This window comes from Hibiscus syriacus, unplaced genomic scaffold (assembly GCF_006381635.1).
Source record: "Hibiscus syriacus cultivar Baekdansim isolate YM2019G1 unplaced genomic scaffold, ASM638163v2 tig00111745_pilon, whole genome shotgun sequence".
NCBI lineage: Eukaryota > Viridiplantae > Streptophyta > Magnoliopsida > Malvales > Malvaceae > Hibiscus > Hibiscus syriacus.
Window position 1 is genome coordinate 264,850 of NW_024063168.1, and position 20,159 is coordinate 285,008.

The following is a 20,159-nucleotide window of genomic DNA, read 5'->3' on the forward strand; positions in this document are numbered from 1 at the left end:
AGCCTTCCCTAAGAATTTGGTGAGTTCCAACAAAACCTTCTTTGCCTCCCTTAGTTCTTTTGAAACCCTGCTCTTGCTCTCCAATCATGGCCGAGGAAGTTGTTCCACAGCCACCGAAGCTGAGATGGTATTTATTGGATCGCTTCCAACTCAGGTCGAAGAGATGGATAAATGAATGGTGGCCAAGCTCATCTCCAACAAAATCACTGACGGTGAGGAGGTTATGCTGATGTTTAGATGTGCCTGGGGTTCAGGGGAACTACCTCGATCATCCTGTCTAAAGCAAAACTTCTTCTTATTCAAGTTTCATCAGTGGAAGAGAAAGTTGCTGTCCTAGAAAGAACTCCATGGAGTTTCGGCGCAGATTTCCTTGCTATAAAGGATTTTGAAACTCACTTAAGCCTTGACGAGTATGATTTCTCAATGCTTGCCATTTGGCTGCGAATTTACAACGTTCCTTTAGGCTGGATGAACCGGGAAATAGGGGAAGAGCTTGGCAACGCCCTTGGGAAGTTATTAGCGGTCGACCTCCGAGAAGGGGAGGGTAGATTGGGGGATTTCTTAAGGATCAGAGTCGAGCTGGACTGCAAATCACCACTGAGACGTTGCCTCACCCATGGAACTAAAGCGGATGGTCAGCCAAGAATCTGCCCGATTAAGTACGAGCGACTTCCCTGTTTCTGCCACCGATGTGGCATTATTGGTCATAGTGGGAGCTCTGCCCGAACAAAACGGATGACCATGAAGGGCGTCCTCGATACGGGGAGTGGCTCAAAGTCCAACCAGCTAAGAAGATGGCGGTAGCTGGAGAAAGAAGGAAGAAAGGGATCCTTATGTTTGCTACGGAATCCAAGGGGAGTAAGAACTCAAAGACTACAATCTGAAGCTACAACAGTTTTGAATGAAAGTAGTGCCCCACTTATGACTTTAACCGTGACCCCAGATGAGAGCGCCAAAGGGGCAGAAGCCACTAGTCAAACTGGGATGTGCAAAGAGGAAGAGAAGCCAAGAAACGAGACTGGTAAGCCTGTCTGCTTGGAGATCACTGCCTCGGAGACAAACTGGGTGAAAGGAGAACAATGTAAAATGGAGACAAGCCTGATATTAAGGTTTGAAGTGCAAAGCGTGCTTCACAAGGAAAGGTGGTGGAGGATGCCACGTTGAACCCAAAGAAGTCGTGTACCAGAACCGTTACTGAAGAAACAGAAATAGCCATTGAGGCGAGTGGCCAATCCAAACCGCCTATACCAACGGTGGAGGCTGCGGGGCAATCCCGCCCAGAACCATGATCATCCTAAGCTGGAATTGTTGAGGGCTTGGGAACCCGTCTACAATTCATGAGCTCAAGAGGCTTATTGCCTCAAAAAGTCCCCATTTGGCGTTTGCTTGTGAGTCTATATTATCGAGGAATAAAGTGGAGAAACTCAAACTTCGGATGGCTATGCATGGATGCTTCTTTGAACGGAGCAACCAGCGGAGGAGGTTCAAGCTGTCTTTTCTCAAATCAACCCCCAACAAAACCCCAATATTGATGGAATGTTGGCTGGTAATTTCTTCCGAACCTTTTGAAATATTGTCGGTGATGATGTAATTTCCTTTTGTTTAAGCCTTCTTAGGGTTGATACTAGCTTTGAAGATGTTAATCAAACGATCATTGTTTTGATTTCAAAAATTGCATGCCCACATCTAATGAACAATTTTAGATCAATTAACCTTTTGCATGATCATTTATAAACTGACTAAAAATTTATGCCGATATTAAACTTAGGGTGTGTTTGTTTGTCGTAAAATCAATTACGAAATTGGTTTTTTCCGAAATCCGTGTTTGTTTCATGTAATTCATTTTTCGGAAAATGTTTTCCCGTATTTGTTTCACGTAATTCGTTTTCCGGAAAATATTTTCCCGTGTTTGTTTCACGTAATTCATTTTCCGGAACGCAATTCATTTCCTAGTAACATAATTTCCTTTATGTTTTCTGTAAAATGATTTACAATTCATTTTTCGTAAGTTATTTTCTGAACTTTTTACTTTAAAACAAAAATACTCAAAATAATTTTATTTTATGAATTTAATATTAATAAAATATTTTAATACCATTTTCATCAAAATATTAATTATTAAAATATTTAAAATATATTTATTAATATTTATAATAATATAATATTATATTTTTAGTTTAATAATATAATCAATTATATTATAATAATATAAGATATAATATTTTTTATTTTAATAATATATAATAAATTTTTTTATATATTTAATAATGAATAATATTATTTATATATTTAAATAATATTTTAGTAAAGATATTTAAAATATACTAATTAATATTTTTAAAATATAATATAACACTATTACTTTAATAAATAATTTATAATATTTTATTTCACTAAAATATACCAATATTAATATTTTTATTAATAAAATTATTAAAAAAATATTTAATAATAAATAAATTATTTTAATATTTTAAAATAATAAATATTAAGTTTTATGATAAATAATATTATTTATTATATTTAATATTTGTAATAAATAATTTTTAAAAAACTATTCAACTAGTGGAAAAAATGTTTAAATAACATCTTCCAAACATCATAAAACATTTTCCAGATGTTTTCCAGAAATGTAATTCATTTTCCAAAAATGTAATTCATTTTCCAGAATTCAAATTCCAGTAATTCATTTTCCAATAATTCAAATTTCAGTAATTTATTTTTCGAAAAATCAATTGCAGGCAAACAAACATATTAATACTAAAAAAGTTTATGATAAGGTCGAATGGGTCTTTCTTGCTAATGTTATGGGGAATGATTACCTGAGAGAAGGACTTAATTAATTTATATAAAAAGTTTGAGCGTTTATATAATATTTTTAAAAATTTAAAATATATTAAAATTTAAATATAATAAATAATAAAATAATTATAATATTAAAAATTACTAGAAATAAAATATTATTAAAACGAAATAAAAAGGAAAAAAAAAAACATGAAGCTATAAAATGATAAATCATAAATTATTAAAAATTAAAAGTTTGGCAATGGAATCCGGAAACCAGTACCTGAATTTCCGACGGTGGATGAAGGAGATGAAATATTTTAAAAAAGGGGTAAATTAAAAATTTATCCCTAAACTATTTTAAGTTTTCAAAAAAACCTAAAAGTAATAGTTTATTTAACGTTCAAGGATTAAAATAAAAATTAAACCCTTTCTCTAACACGTCACATCTTAAAATAAAGATTAAACATTTTTATTAATGTGTCATGTCTTCAAACCAACAACAGTAAACATCTCAAAAGTAAAAGAAGTGAACAAAAAATTAACTTTTTGAATTCGATGAAGAAAAATATATAAATATTAAACGAAAGTGAATAATCCTGTAATTTATCCTTAATTAAAAAATCGATTCATTGTATCGGTTCAAGTAAGATTATTTAAATGAATTGCAATTTTATTTTAAAACTGAAGCCGGAAGGCACTTTGCCTTCTGAAAGAACTTGATTAGTACAGGGGAGGAGAAAGTTCAAATGTGTGCTGACGAGAATCCACATCCTGCAGACAAGCGATGTCTACCGGTCCCCAAAAGCAAAGCTGGTCTCAACTGTGATGCATGAATGCTCAAAATGCCTATTCCTCAAACACGGGCAACATCCAGCTACTAGGTTTTCATAAAACATCAACGACAATAAATTATACATGTTCGCATCAACCAAGCATATCTACATGTATTGTACACTATGAAACAGAACCATAGCTGCAAGGTTGAGAAAGAATAGTGGAATTTCCAAATTTTTTCTATACCAAAGATGCACCTTCCCCGTTGTCAAAGGAAAGAAGGAACAAATAACCAATGATACATAAACAAATTTGATTCAGCGAGTTTTCTTCCTAGCTTTTGACACATGTGTGTTGATACTCATCAAACTCCCTATGTTATAACATCACATCCAGGTCCACTACCATTTACTGCTAGCTCTGTGAATTTGGAGCGACTGGTATACAATGCAATGAATACATATGGAGAAAAGGACTTACCCTTGAAGCATGCCACTGTCCACTGCCAAGTTTTCTGGTCAAGTTTTCGGCTTTTTTTTGTTTTACATTTTTCTTTCCACTTTCACTTGAGGTAAAACACATCTCCTCGCTCCCCAAGCTGCAAAACTGAAATCTAAACCCACATTTCAACTCTGATCTTCTGACTTGGGAGTATAAATTCAAAAGGGCGTTTGATGCCCGAAGAAAAATAGATTACTATAATGAGAATGCACCATTTCCCCCAGTCATGATCACCGCCGCCAGAGCAATTGTTAATGCCCACAAAACCCAACTGTATCTGGAAAGGTCTAGCTAGTCAGTGTCCCTACCATGTCTATCTGAAAAAAAGGAAAAACAAGAAGGAAAAAAATGAATCAAGGGTCTTTAGTTTATCAACATGAATACCGTAAGAAATGGAGGGAGAGAGATCTGCCGTTACTTCCTGATGGTCTTTTCCCTTCCATGGCTTCTCTCTTCTCCTGGCAACTAGAGCAAAGGAAAGGACCATCCCATGGACGCAATACTGAATTAGATATGCCAACATGAATTGAAACGCCCTCTCCAGGTTTCATCTCTAATTGATAGATTGCACACACAAACAGCTTAAACATGTTGCACAATGGATATTTTGTATCCAACCTGCATCAACAGAAGGGTCCTAATGAGATCAACTATAAACTACATCCTCTCCTCATTCGTAGTTTATAGTTGATCTCATTAGACTATTCTCATAAACACTAACCTTTCTGAAAGCATAGCAGATCCCTCCTCAAATAATTCCTCCACCACATCTGGCTCAATGTGTTCTTTGTCATTAGACGATGATCCAGAATTCTTCTTGCGGAACATGCCCTTTAACATACATTTGTTAGGCTTCTTCGGTGGCAGCGAAGGTGCAGCTGGCTTATCTGGTGGTAAGATATCAACAACAATGCAGGTTGTATCATCTCGAAGACCCTGACTGTACAGCTTCCTGTTCATTGGAAACCAAGGAATCAGAAATCATGAGGAAAGGCAAACTTATACCAACATATTCCAAAGCCAAATGGGCATAGTGCTCCCAGCAGCAATATCTGAAGAGCATAACGCAGAAAAAATAATATGAGTTTACTTTCACAATCTGTGCAGCAGCTGCATCTGGTGACATTCGGCGACAACAATCAAGAGCTTCTTCAGCTGATAAAACATCCCAAACACCATCACTAGAGATAATCATCCTACCACCAGCTGTAGATAACTGCAGAAAATATAGTAGTAGGTAAAATAAAACAATTATTAACAATGAAGATAAAATGTTTTCTAATTTTAGATAAAACACTAACTCAGTCAAACAGAGCCATTCCAAAGAAAACTGATTAAAAAACAAAAATCCAAATGCAAAAGCACTTCAATGTGCGAGCATAGGACACATGAGGATATGAAATTAATGACTATACTATATACTTAACTAGCGGGAACTTAGATTAGAAATGGTCATGGTTAGAAGTTCAAAGACCACCATTACAGCCAAGTACATATCAAATCTCTTAAAAGAGATGCATAAGGGAAAAAATTAACATATCGTGAATTAAAATGTACAGAACATGATATTTAAGCAATAGTGGCAGACCATTGAGTGAGCCATGTGGAGCCTAACCCGCATAACTTCTTATTATACATTTCAATCTATTCAATAAATTTGAGATTGTTTTTAATAGATTTGTATATTTATGAATCGCGAAAACTACATGTTTTATGAGATTTGTATTTTTTTTAACTGCTGTATAGTTTGCAATCATCTTGTGTATTAGAAAACGTTTTAGAAATACCTCAAATGAAAATAGATAAATATATAACTTCAAAAGCACCCCTTAAATCAAATGTCAAGATCTCACACTACTAAGCACAGAAGTTAAATCAACAAATATCAAACAAATTATGCAGGTAGATTATGGAAGACAAACCTTTACTTGCTTTACGTATGGAACAGGAACAATGAACTCCCCAGCATCCATATCACCAATGGTTCGTGAAAGGCACAAACCTCCAGGCCAACATCTCATGGATCCAATATATAAAATAACTTCACCATTAGGTCACCAGCTTTGATCCACACAATTAATCAAATATAGTTTTCTCTTATACTGCAGATACTGAAATTCTCTAATGAGAATCAATTGACCATTGTTTACAAATATTAAGAGTATAGAGTTTATTAGGCCTGCAGCACAGCAATATAAATAACCAAAAGGCTGTTGCAAATGACAATTGTTAAAGCTAAAATTAGTAAGGTCTACAAAAGGGTCCTTTAATTCACATCAATTATCAAATACGTTCAATGTTTTCTGGTAAACTGCCGAAAGAGTCATGCATTGCTGAACCTAGCTTCTAGATTGTGTTTTACTTTTACAAGCATGGTGGTTGCACATACATTAACATTGATATCGAGGGTGTTAAGTTTCACTGATGGGGAGAAAATACTAAGAATCTAGAGAGAAAAAATAGTCAAGGAACTCAAAATGCATTAAGATACACACTTGTAGGGGAAGAGGAGATACCTCTGCACCACTACCGGCATTTAACCGACCAATCTCACCCCCACGTGTAGTGATCCGTTCCCTCCTAATAAGATGAAAAGAAGAAGTAAGACCTCAACATTTAGGGGAAACTTAAATACAGCAATCACCATGACAAAAACTTACTCCTCTTCATTGCATTCAAGCCTATGATCAGCTGACAAGTAGTATATTCCACCTTCAGCTGATTCAAATATACAGCGGGAATCACCAACAGATGCAACTGTTATAACCCATCCTTCTATTATCACAAAGGTTACAGTTGTTCCTGACGTTTTTGCTGGGAAAAAACCATGCATCTCTGTCAAATACTAAACATGTGGGAGTAAACTCAAGGAGAAGTTATTACTCAAGGAGACGTTTTTCTTGGCGCCTGTTAAGCGAAACGACATGTAGGCTCATGATATCGAAAAATAAGAAAAGACCAAGTCCATTTGTCAATTTATCCAGTTTCCTCAAAGGGAAGTCCTGCGATTGCATTTGCATGCAAAGAAACTTTAATTTTTAAAGAAAAATGAAATACAAATGCACTTTTTGCCCGATAATATCGGTAAATTTGGCTCACTAGGTTAGGTGGGATTAAAAAATTAATCCATTAGGTTATTTTTTAAAATTAATTTGAGATATGATATTTATTATAGTGACTTGAAATTAGTCATATCGTCATAAAAAATTCAGTAAAATATATTTTTTATTAAAATTTGTCACTCTGACGTGACAAAATTTAATGAAATTTTTTTTATTAAAATTTATTATGTCGACGTAATGAGTTTAAATAAAAAATATTATTTAAATAAAATCATCATATAAATATAACATCTTTACCATACATCATAACATTTGTCGTAAATCTCAAAGTAAAATATGAATTGACACAATGAGTTAATTTTTTTATCAACTTATTGGGTCAATATTACCCCATTGTCACGTAGCTGTGATAGCGTAGTGTGGGTTCCATAAAGCATGGGTCCATTTAATTTAGGAAACTAATTTTTCTCTAATTGCCAACCTAACCCTTTGACCTCCTCCATCGTTGACCGCGAAATTCTCGGAGCCAATTGCTCTCTGTAATTGACTACCACGTCATCCCATCTAATCCCACTCGCAGATAATCGTTTTATATAAAAATAAGTATTTAAAGAATATCTCGAAAAATATTAATTTTTTTTGGTTAAAAATAAATGTTTAAAGTTTTTTTGTTATATTTTTAAGTGATCACTGTTAAAAAATTATTTAAAAATATTTTTTAAAAATATATACGTGATACGTGCCACTTAACGGTTTAAAAAAATAAAATATTATTTAAAAATATTTTTAAAAAACATATACGTGATACGTGTCACTTAACAGGTTTTTTTTACGTTAGGCACATAAAAATATAACGGAAAAAACTTTAGACACCTATTTTTAGATAAAAATTCTTTAAGTATCAAAAGTTAATTTTGAATATAGTTTAACTACTTATTTTGATATTAAGCCTCCCATGATTATCAAATTCCACATTTCATTTTTTTTTAGTTACTAAAGTATAAATTATTACAATTCTTTTTTTATGTAAAAATTAATACAATTCTTAAAAGGTAAAAGGAATATTTTTTTTTAAATTAATGATTGATATATGATTTATTGATCAATTTTAAGTCAGGTATTGCAGAGACAATGAAGACCCTTCTAACCTAGTTTGTTTCATTCACAAATGCCAAAGTTCGAACCCCTAACCTTACTTAAGAAATCTAATACCTCATCTCACTAGACCAACTAATTGTTAATAAAAAAACATTTTTCTTCTTTTATTTGCATACTTTCTTATTTCTCTTTAGTGTAAAGGATGAATGTCACGTGAATCATAATTCAAAGTCTCAATCAAGTGTTAACTCAAGCAATAATAACTAAAAAAAAATGGTATAAACCTTCTAGGATCGTGCCTTTAGCGTGAGAAATGCTCATATAATGAGAAACATTCTAATTTTTTCTAATTGTACTTAAAAAATATAGGGTAAACTATCGGGATACCACTAAACTATGGTCATTAATCAATCTTGTCATCGAACTATTTTTTGTCTCAATTCGACTACCAAACTTTTTAATTGATTCAATCAGACCACTCTCCCTTAAAAAAACGGACTTACTGACGTGTCCGTTGATAAAACTGGCATAATTATATATTTAGTCCTTAATATTTATATATTCTATCAATTTAGTCATTATTTTAATTCAATTAAATAAATTTAACTATCCAATTAAGACGTAACTCGTGTCAATAAATGATTGGAAGATTTTATTTATAAATTTTAAATTATTTAATTAAATAATTTTTAACCAATCAGGTGGTGACACATGTAACCACCCAATTGAAATGGAAAATAAAAAAACACAACAATACACCCAAGGAGATTCGAACTTGTGTATGTAGGGAGAATAATTAGGCGCCCAAACCGTTGGGCTAAGGGTCTCGTATAGTTCTAACTTACAACATCTTGTATTTGACTTAAAATGGAAAATTGAAGAACAAATATGAGCACAAGGAGAATCGAACATGTGTCTGTAAAGGAGAGTAACTAGGCGCCCAAACTGTTGGGCTAAAGGTCTCAAATGATTTTAATTTACAACAATTTGTATTTTAGTTTTAAAAGTTTGTTAATGAAAAAATTCGGTTCAATTAATGGTTAAAGAAAAAAATTCGGTAAATAATTTTCAAATAAATTTCGGATTGATTAACGGTTAAAGAAAAAATAATTTATTTTATTCGGTTAATAATTTTCAAATAAATTTTGATTCAATTAACGGTCAAATAATTTCGATTTGATTAATGGTCAAATAATTTCGGTTCGATTAATGGTTAAAGAAAAAAATCGGTTGATTTGGTTCGGTTAATAATTTTCAAATAAATTTCGGTTCGATTAACGGTTAAGGAAAAAATAATTTATTTTATTCGGTTAATAATTTTCAAATAAATTTTGATTCGATTAACGGTCAAATAATTTCAATTCAATTAATGGTTAAAGAAAAAAATCGATTGATTTGGTTCGGTTAATAATTTTCAAATAAATTTTAGTTCAATTAACGGTTAAAGAAAAATAATTTATCTTATTCGGTTAATTCGGTTAATAATTTTAAAATAAATTTGGATTCGATTAACGGTCAAATAATTTTGGTTCGATTAATGGTTAAAGAAAAAAATTCGGTTAATAATTTTAAAATAAATTTGGGTTTGATTAACGGTCAAACAATTTCGGTTCGATTAATTTGTTTTGGTTAATATTTTCAAATAAATTTCGGTTTGATTAACGGTCAAATAATTTCGGTTCGATTAATGTTAAAGAAAAAAATTCGGTTAATAATTTTCAAATAAATTTCAGTTCGATTAACGGTTAAAGAAAAAAATAATTTATTTAAACAAATAATTTTATTTTTTATTATTAACCAACTTTTATAAGTCAAATACAAATTGTTGTAAGTTAGAATCATATGAGACCTTTAGCCCAACGGTTTAGGCGCTTGATTATTCTCCCCATGGACACAAGTTTGATTCTCCTTGGGTGCATTGTTGTGTTCTTCTATTTTTCATTTCAATTGAGTGGTGACTCGTGTCGCCCGTGACACGTTTTAATTGGATAATTAAATTTATTTAATTGAATTAAAATAGTGACTAAATTTAATAGAATATGTAAATATTAAGGACCAAATATATAATTATACTAGTTTTATTGACGGACACGTCAACAAGTCTATTTTTTTAACGGAGAGTGGTCTGATTGAATCAATTAAAAAGTTTGGTGGTCGAATTGAGACAAAAAATAATTCGTTGACAATATTGATTAATGACCATAGTTTGGTGATCTCCCGTATAGTTTACCCAAAAATATATAGCAGCAACCTATCAACTCGGATTCTAAGGCCTAAAACACAAAGAAAAGGGAAAAAGGTAAAATACATCATTCCTCATTTAATTTTACTAATTGTATTTTTAATTTTTTAATTTACTCACTAAACTTTTTAAATTATTCATATTTTGATCACTCTGAATTATTTTATTATTTTTGTATAATATGGAATTCATCATTATCATTATCATTATCATCATCATCATCATCATCATCATCATCATCATCATCATCATCATTATTATTATTATTATTTAAAATATAAAATAAAAACAAAAGGTAGTCGGACACCACCACCCCATCATTCGATCTGAAATTTCATTGGTAGGTTCGCCTCCACCCCTGAGTCCGAATACGGTGGTTGTTTTGCCAAAAATGTCCCAAAAACCCATAAATCTCTACTAAAACATTTCAGGTTCCTCACTTTTGATCTCCAATTCGAAGACTTCAGAGCAAGTTCTGACGAAATAGAGGTTGAATTTGGACTTAGGGTGTAGAGCCGAAGCTACCCATGAAATTTGAGACCGAACGACCACTATAGACGGTTGTCGACGACGACTTACAATGACGTCTGACCACCTTTTATTTTTATTTTATATTTTAAATTATTTTATATTAAGTAATATTAATAATAATATGCCACATCATACGAAAATAATAATAAAATAATTTAGAGTGATCAAAATAGGAGCAATTTAAAAGTTCAGTGAGTAAATTAGAAAAATTAAAAGTATAACGAGTAAAATAGAAGAAAGAATAAAGTTCAATAGACAATGGTGTAATTTATCCCCAAAGAAAAAATATAGCCCAATCCAACTTGAGGACGCGCGCTGTGCTAGTATTTGTGAGACGTGGATGGAATATAGCTATTAAGCTTAATACCCCGTACCCAGCCCTCATAGCTAATATTTTTTTCAAGGTTACGAATCTATTTTACCGACTTTTTTTTTTGCATACATTATTCCATCGATCAGATGGAAGTATTTGAGACCGATTACAGGTAGAAAGTGATATTATAGATAGATGATAAATATCGATACTTTTATAAAATATTATAGGTAGAAAATGATATTGTCAGTTGTATAAATGTATCGATATTTGTATAAAAGAAAGTGCAACTTAAATCCCTTGTTACCAAATACAAAGTATAAACATAAAAGGGAATTGCTTATGCAAAGGATATTATAGACGTAATCAACGTAGTTCACAAAAAATAATCATATATTTAGGTCATTCAATAAATAAGCGGGGTTAGTTGTGCAACATCATCCCCTTATTGAAGTTTGTGATCTTTATTTTAGAGGGTGGATTGATTCTTAAGTTACAAGGTCGAAGACAATTGATTGTTATCTGAGAGACACATTTGACATCCATCTAACAATAGTTGGTGGGGCAAGAGGTTGTTGACTTTGGCATTCTTTTTTCTTTTGAGGTTGATGTTTGTAGGATGATAAGAGGTTGATGATGTTGTTAGCCTATAGTTATGGGTATGCTTACATGTTGATTTGCACTCACTTCTCCTTTACAAATCCTTTAGTTGTGACTGGAATGGGTATGGGACCCGAACTCGATGGGTTCCGACCCGACCGGGTTGGATTTTTTTTTAAAAAAATTAGCGTTGGGTCGTGTTTGGGTTTAGGGTTAAAACTATCCGATCCGAAAAAATATATAATTTTACCTTATAAGAATCAACCTACAAAGTTTTTAACTGAATTATTGCATCTTTATATTCTCGTAAATATGTAGCTCGAGCAGCCCTCTATATAATATCTTTAAGATTTTTCCCTTTATGAATGACTTCGAAATTAGTGCATAAATTAGGTGATCTCAATGGTTGAAGGATTATTGTTATCTATTGAGATCTCGGTTTCAAGCATTGCATCTGTCAGGGGTATAAGCATTCATTATCAAATGATTAAAAGTCTTTGAACATATATTATCTTTTTCAAAATTAGTATACGTGTGTTACACATTTCACGACCTCTACATTAGAGAATATTTCTTGAATAGCTTCCACAAGTCCCTACATTAGAAAAGAAAAACACGGTTAATCAATAAAATTGAAAATAAATTATAAAAAAATGCAATTTAGAAGAGATATCTTCTTTTTATTATACATGAAAAAGATGTTATAAGAGTTATCAATCTCCAATTCATTTCTTAATATGTTCAAACCAGAACTAATATGCATAGTTCTTATTCTACACTACAACATATACTATGAGATGCATAGTATTATTTGCATCAATTCCTATTGTTGTCAGTAAATACCCATGGGAATAACCCTCCATATCATATGAAAAGTTCTAGACTAAGTTTGTTTCAAATGAATTGAAGGGTTTTAACTAAATTTGTGGAGTTCATGATATTTTCCGGTGAAGTAGATTTTAAATTTGCATTCAAGAGGTCAAAAAAAGTGAATTACAAATTTTGGGATTTAATGAACGTTAATGATGACGATCAATGGTGACTGGTGACAAAAACAGATTATAATCGATGACGATGATGAGTAGCGGTCATTGACAATGACTTTGACCGAATTCAAGGGTCGAATTGATATTTTATATAAATTTCTAAGGTTAGATTGATATTTAATCAAAATTTTAAGTTTAAATTAGCATTGTCTAAAATTTAAGTATCAAGTTAAAACATCATCATATTTACTAACATGTTACATCATCAAACTAATGGGAACTAACGACTCAATCATCAAAATATAATGAACCATTAACATAAAGAATTAAAATATTATTTTTTTTCAAAATTGGTGACCAAAATAAAACAAACCAAAAACAAAAAGGATTATAATCGTAGTTACCTATATTTTTTTCTTTCTATTTATAAGAGACATAAATTTATTTAATATCAAGGACAACCCCTACCAGCAAACATCGTCAATATCAAGGACAATCCAATCATTTCTTCTAATCCCCCCACCTTTCTAAATTAAAAGTAATTGTTACCTTCGTATCTCTTTGTATTAACCCCCAAACCCCATACCCAAAACGCACGCAAAGAAGAACAGAACATAAGCTGAACAAGTTCACTGCTGTGGCCTGTGGGGTGCCTCCTATTTTGTGTGGCTTGGAAAGTGAAAGATTAATAAGGAATTCGGTTGGTGGGATATGGTAAAAGTCCCCTTTTGATCGATCTGTTGGAGGAGGGAAAGAAAAAAAGGAAATGGTTGGATGAGTGAAAGGAAGGAGAAGGAGAAACGGAGTGAGAGATGGCTAGGGAAGGAAGACCCAAAGGGTTCGGCTTCGGTTTAGGTTCGGCTTCGGGTCACTGGTCGTATAAAAGGATAACTCTGACTGTTTGCTTCGTTAACATTGTTATTGCTCTCTTTGTTCTTCGTTCTCTCTATTCTTCTCTCTACATTTATTCCAACAAAGATAATGGTCAGTTTCTATCAGCTTTGCCTTTTTCTTAAGAGATTTCTTACTGATTAGTGTTCTGATTATCTGGGTTTTTGTTATTCTTTTTCAGTTGTAAAGTATACTCAAGATCAGATTAGGAAAATGGAAGAATCAGTTAAGATTCGAAGAGCTAGTGAACCTATCGAGCTTATTAAATTGGTATCCAAATTAACCTTTTTTTCTACAGCTTTTGTTTTATTGGCGATAAGATTTTAATTGGGGGATACACTTGATATCTGTAAATAAAGGTTAAGAGAATAAAGCGAGGATCTAGGAGTGAAGAATTGGTGGCTGAACTGCCACAGACAGTTAAGAATAAGATCACTGATGAGATCCTACAGAGATTGAGAAGTTTGAAACCAAATGTCACTGCCAGCGAGAAGCAAGGTTAGTGTCTTAGTTTCCTTCTAATTTTGACTGTTTTGTTCCTTTATATTACTGTTTAAAATTGTTGTATTTCTATATATTTTGTTATACAGATTGAACATTTATGATGTATCCTTTTCAGGAGTTTTAGGTTTTAGTTTCAAAGATTAAAAACTTTTTGTGATCTGGAAACTGCAAAGATTACAAGTTAACAAATACTTCTCAGTGAATAAGCCTTAAACTGCATTATTGTAATTGAAACTTTTTGATGTGTAATTACCTAGTTTAGTATGCAAGAGACAAGAAATGCATTAAATACATTGCAGTTTTTGAGCATGAAAAATCATTTACTGTTTTTATCCTTAAATAGCACTTGATTATTGCCCATATCACATGTTCCAGTACACAAACATTATGATTGCTGGAACCTGACCTTCCTAGGAATCATCTTCTTGATCTGTCAAGAGGCAAATGGAATTCTGTGATAATCCTGAAGAAATATGTTTTAAAACTTTGTTCTCATCATCTATGGGCGTGTTTGTGATGCTTCCTATGTTTCGTAACAATAGGAAAGTTCAGTTCATAATTACATGTAGGCTTTCGAGTTCATGCTATTTAATTTCTGTTAGATTCATATGTTATGCTGTCGCTTCTGTTCTTTCATATTTTCAAGGTTCCTAATCCTATTAATCTAGTGTCACCCAATAGTCCAAAGGTGTATATGCTTCATATTTATTACATTGCAATTAATGGGATAGATCATTTCTTTCATAATCTATTTGAATTTAGCTAGCCACTAAGTCATAGTTTGCAGAGTTTTGTGGTTAATTGATTGATTGCATTAAGAAGAATTGCTACATCTGTATTCTTTGGTGCCCAGTGATTGAAGAAAGGATTCAAATCATTGGTGAGAAAGCACATTATACATTTTGATTCTTGATTGAAGAAAGGTTTCAAATCATTGGTTATGATATATTTCTGACAATAACTTTAAAGAAAAATAAGTTTTTTGTCGGTGGCTATCACCAAATTCTTATTAGAAATTATCCTGTTTAGTACATATAAGATATTAGTGTTTAAAGGCCCTTTTCTCATATCCTGCTTTTTTGTTTTGCTACCTATTTTTTCCCTTCTTTTCTGATACCTTTTTCCCTTTATGAAATAAATTGGGTCTGTTTCTATGATTAAATGATGTTTCATGCATCTAATTGCTTAGAAGCCAAATACCCTCTGCTCTCCTTACACTGAAGAACACAACTGCATTAATTTTCATCTCTTGTCGGGGTAATAAGTCATGGATACATTTAAATCGTTACTTATGCTGATTTTGGAGTTCCACTTGTACTTGTCCTTTTTTTGCTTTTATTTGGTGCTGAAAGGACGAGTTTCTTGCATTAGCGCTGTTTCTGACTGTACACACAAATGTAAAATAGGTAGAAAACTAGTTTACACCCAAGGGTAGTCTTAATGAGGCCACAGTACAATTTATGATGAGAAGTGTGAGTGTCTTGGGTTTGGCATTACCCAAATACAATGTGTATTTTGGTTAAAAGTAGTTATTTTGAGATTGTCAGAACTATTTTTACTATAACCTTTTTTAATTTTTATTTTAGTTGACAGTATTTTGCTGCTGGTTGCTGACCAGCTCTAAATTTTAAGATCTTTACTTTTAGGGATTGGATAGATTGTTTTAGCCTATATTTGTTTTGAATTCCTCAAAAGCTTCCCAATTTCTGCCATTAGTTAAGAGTTATCATAGCTGTAATTCCCGTGTGTTAGAAGAGTTTGACTTATCAGCAATATAGGTCTCATGCTTGAGGACAACTAATCATCTGTGGCATTGTTGTTTTCATTATAATTTACTACTATTCTTATTGGGGTTAATAGAAGCGGTTGAAAGCTGGCGGAAGGAGAAACTAAAAGAAGCCAAAAAGTTGGCCCTCGGAGGGGATGGCTTGAATTCAACACGTTTGCAAGAGGAAGCAGGTAACTCGTACTCTGAAGCTGCCATATTTCACTATTTTGTTCGTCATTGAGATAAAAAAAGGGTGTTAAAGTTTAAACTTTCGAAAAAAATCAGTTAAACAATTATAGCCCACAATTTCATCGACATTCCTTTAACTAAGGTTGATTATTAACTTTTACCATTTTTTTGGCATTTTAAAAAAAGATTAATTTTTTTTTAGTTTTGAAATAAGTTTTAGTAGCAGTTAATAACTTTTTATATTTTGTTATTTGAAAATTTTCTTTTAGAATTTTTCCTTTAGAAAACATGTGGCCGAAAACAATGTGCCAGGTGACCATGATAACTTAAGAAATTTTAGTTTGAGGGATTAATTGATTTAATTTTCAGTTTGAGTGCAAAAAATAGGGTTTAAAAAATCGAGAGCTTCAGGCACCCTAGCTCAAAAAAAGTGTTACCCTTTTTCCTTGTTGTAGAATATTAAGTTTACCAGTTTGACATATCATTTTTGTAGGGATGCTAGTAAAAGCCTTGGAGTCCAATTGGTCTGTGCTATCTGAAGAAATTGGCCTTTGGATACCCACTGAAATCAATAATCAAGAACATGATGATAAGCCTGAGGGTGTGGAAGATACAGGTAGTTGTTCAAACCCACCTCTCTTTACTGCAGCATAGCAGACAGATTTAAATCAATATTTGGGAATATGGATTTGAAGTTAGTAATCTCTTCTTCAAAGAAGAGTTGATGAAAAATTGTTGTTCAGAAATGTCGATCGCTAAGGTGTAACCCTTCTGTACTGCAGAAGACGATGAGCAAATTTTAGCCGGGAGGCCCCTTCCACGAGAGTGCCATGCTGAACTTCATACCGATTATAACGGTGCAGCCGTTAGATGGGGTCTTACCCACCACAAAGAAAGTGCAGCTGACTGCTGCCAGGCTTGCTTAGATCAGGCCAAAAATGCAAAGCCTGATGAAAAGAAATGCAACATATGGGTTTATTGTCCTTCAGAGACTGGTTGCTATTCCCCAGATAAATACCAACACAAACACATGGAGTGCTGGCTGAAATTCGTAAGTTCCCCTTTTGAATCCATTAAGTTGGCATTCTCATTCCACACTGACTGCAACTTAATATGCAGTCGGAGAAACCCAGGCTGAACTTTAAGGACAGATATTCCGAAGCATACCGAGACGCACACCCAAAGGCGCCTGTTATGGTTCCTTGGGTATCAGGTATTACTAGCAGTTGACTGGATTTTGATCTACTAGACGGACACCGAAAATAGGGCAGTCAATTCGAGATGTGTCGGACTCGAGTTCTACTGATGTTTAATATTGACGAAGACGTATGCTTTTCGCAATATAATGTTTTGTAGTTTCGAACAACTGGAACCTTTCCAACCTAGCCTTGACATGGAAATTATTTTTGTACCACGAAATGGGACTATTGGGTGGCCTCAGGCAGCATTGGTAGATGTAGAGACCCATGGGTGAGGCACTGCTTGTTGTTCAATTATTTATACATTGATAAATGTGAAAAATGGATCTCTTTTGTGTGGGAAAGTTGGATCGGACGATCCTCAATGATCTGCTGTGTGGGTACATGAATGTGAAAGAGTTCTTTAACAGCTTTTGATCTTTTGTTTTTTCACATGTTGGCTTTCCAGCATAATTCTGATCGTTACGATTAAAGCATACGATTTAAAGATTATTTATTTGTTAGAGGAAAGTATATTTAATTGCTAGCCTACAACGGTTGCCTTTCTATTGAAGGAAATTAAGGTTTAGGACACTTTTTGTTATCATTTACGGTGATCAATAAGGATGTAGTGGTGGTAGGAGCTAAATAAGACCCGGTTTTTTTTTTTGGTTTAATACAAAAATAAGTGTCTATATTATATTTCAAATAATTTTGGTGTTTAAAGAACTTTTTTTTGTTAAAAAATAGGCGTTTAACGTTTTTAACGTTATACTTTTAGGTGATTAGACTGTAACTATCGTTAAATTGATTGTTATCCGACACGTATTACACATAAAGTTTAAAACAATTATTGTAAAACACTTAATATTATAAATTAAAAAAACAAACTAAAAATTATTTCCTCCACCATCGATCGCCCATCGTCGGTCCGTGGTCATTATCGTTGACACCATCAAAATCGTCTCGCCATAACGACCAAAACTCAGTCTCTCACCCACCGTGAAAATACGCATATCGTTGTGAAAATCATTGGGAAGGGTCGTCGGATTTTTAGGGTTTCCTTTAATATTTTCTGACGATTTTGATAGCTCCAACTGTCCGTACGTTATACGACCGCCATCATTGAGTTTCTCTCCCTGTTCCGAACAATTAGACACCAAAAGTCAATTTAGGTATATATGCACTTGTTTTAATATTAAACCTTTTTTCTCTGAAAATAGTGCATGTACATCGCGTGAATGATTAAAAAGGGAAGATCGGAGAGAAATTATGGGTGTTGAAGAGTTAAAAGAAATGCGAAGATGAAAAAGATCAACAAAGTGCTGGTCAAATGATGTTAAGTTAGTGATTAATGTGGTACGCCCATTTTTTGTCAATTACAATAATAATAACATCGAATAATCGATTTTTTATAAATCGATAATATTAGTGAATTATTTATTACTTTTGAAACTTTAGTAAAAAATAAATTTTTTTTAATAAACATTTGTGTAGTTTATCCTTTAACAATTGCCAATCTCATGGGAAAGTAAAAAAAAATTAATTTAAGACAGAAAAATGATTGAAAATGTTTTTGGGGGGGGGGGGGATGATGCAATCAAACTTGTGGTCGGGGAAAATTCAATTCCTCGATTTTTAATCAACACTTGAAGAAGAACATTAAAATTTAGGGTAAATTATGCATTTAGTTCTTAAATTATTAATCTTTTTGTTTTAATATCAAAACTTTCAATTTTTTTCAAAATTATGCCTAACATTTAGTTTTCATTTCATTTTAGTACCCGCAATTAAAATCTTAACACATTTAGTATTTAAATTATCAGTTTTGACATTTTTAGTACCTAAACTTTTATTTTTTAAAATTTAACGTTAAATTTGAACGAGTACAAAAACAAAAGTTTTTAACGGCGTGGTGCTAAAATGAAACAAAAACTAAATTTTTAGAATAGTTTTAAAAAATTGAAAGTTTATGTATAAAGCGGATCAAATTTAATAGTTTAGATTCCAAATATGTAATATACCCTAAAATTTAAGAGGGGTTTAATTGGTGATCATAAATAATTGTTGGGAACAAAACGAAAGTAGGAAAAAAATTGCCCCACGTCTCGATTCTTACTACAACTCGTCGATAAAACCAGTTCTTAGCTTAACCTTCTTTGTTGTTGGAGCAAAGAATCTGTTACGGAATCTGAAAGACAGATATCATCTTTTTAAGGTTAGTGTTTTTGCTACTTCCGTTATCTTTTTCGAACATGATTTGATTCCAGTTCAAGATTTTTATTTTCCTCCTTTAATGATTAACAGGTTCCATATCTTTTCTGGGTTTTGCTTTCTAAAGATTATTAATTCAGTAATTTCAGTTGACTAAATCATTCATTGTTGGGTTTTACACGACTAGGGTCAAAGCGGAAAGTTAAGGGATTTAAATTGCGGATGTGGACGGATGCTAGTGAGGTCATTGCGGGTATTGCTGTAACGGTTTCTGAAGGTACCGTTATCGCTATTCCGACAGCGGACCAGTGTTTAAATCGCTTAAGGTCATTCATTGACTAAAAGATTCTTGGGAAGCAGATGGGTTCTGGGGAAGGGAATCCCCATTTCAGTGTGTTTGATGGAGTGAAGACCTTCCCATTGACACCTGAGGCTCTCATGGCTGAAATCAACGCTTCCATCACTAATCTCGAATATGCACGTGCTACAGCTCTCCTTGACTCCCATCTTCGTCATCGTCC

The 20,159-nt window shown here is 32.8% G+C and overlaps 3 protein-coding genes and 1 pseudogene across 3 annotated transcripts; 2 read left to right on the plus strand and 2 right to left on the minus strand.

The window, feature by feature from the left end:
- The first annotated feature begins 86 nt into the window (after positions 1-86).
- LOC120169045 lies at positions 87-804 on the plus strand. Its single transcript, XM_039177270.1, has 2 exons — positions 87-127; positions 255-804. The coding sequence occupies exons 1-2, from the start codon at positions 87-89 to the stop codon at positions 802-804; spliced, it is 591 nt and encodes a 196-aa protein (XP_039033201.1).
- Positions 805-4,422: 3,618 nt separating this feature from the next.
- LOC120169046 lies at positions 4,423-6,083 on the minus strand (annotated as a pseudogene).
- Positions 6,084-6,500: 417 nt separating this feature from the next.
- Positions 6,501-6,910, minus strand: LOC120169047 (probable protein phosphatase 2C 12). Its single transcript, XM_039177271.1, has 2 exons — positions 6,723-6,910; positions 6,501-6,642 (listed from the first exon to the last, which is right to left on the minus strand). The coding sequence occupies exons 1-2, from the start codon at positions 6,893-6,895 to the stop codon at positions 6,501-6,503; spliced, it is 315 nt and encodes a 104-aa protein (XP_039033202.1). The 5' UTR covers positions 6,896-6,910.
- A 6,544-nt stretch (positions 6,911-13,454) lies between these two features.
- LOC120169078 lies at positions 13,455-17,789 on the plus strand. The gene is made up of 7 exons (XM_039177305.1): positions 13,455-13,878; positions 13,967-14,055; positions 14,145-14,283; positions 16,150-16,248; positions 16,740-16,862; positions 17,029-17,297; positions 17,366-17,789. The coding sequence occupies exons 1-7, from the start codon at positions 13,707-13,709 to the stop codon at positions 17,474-17,476; spliced, it is 1,002 nt and encodes a 333-aa protein (XP_039033236.1). The 5' UTR covers positions 13,455-13,706; the 3' UTR covers positions 17,477-17,789.
- The last annotated feature ends 2,370 nt before the right edge of the window (positions 17,790-20,159 follow it).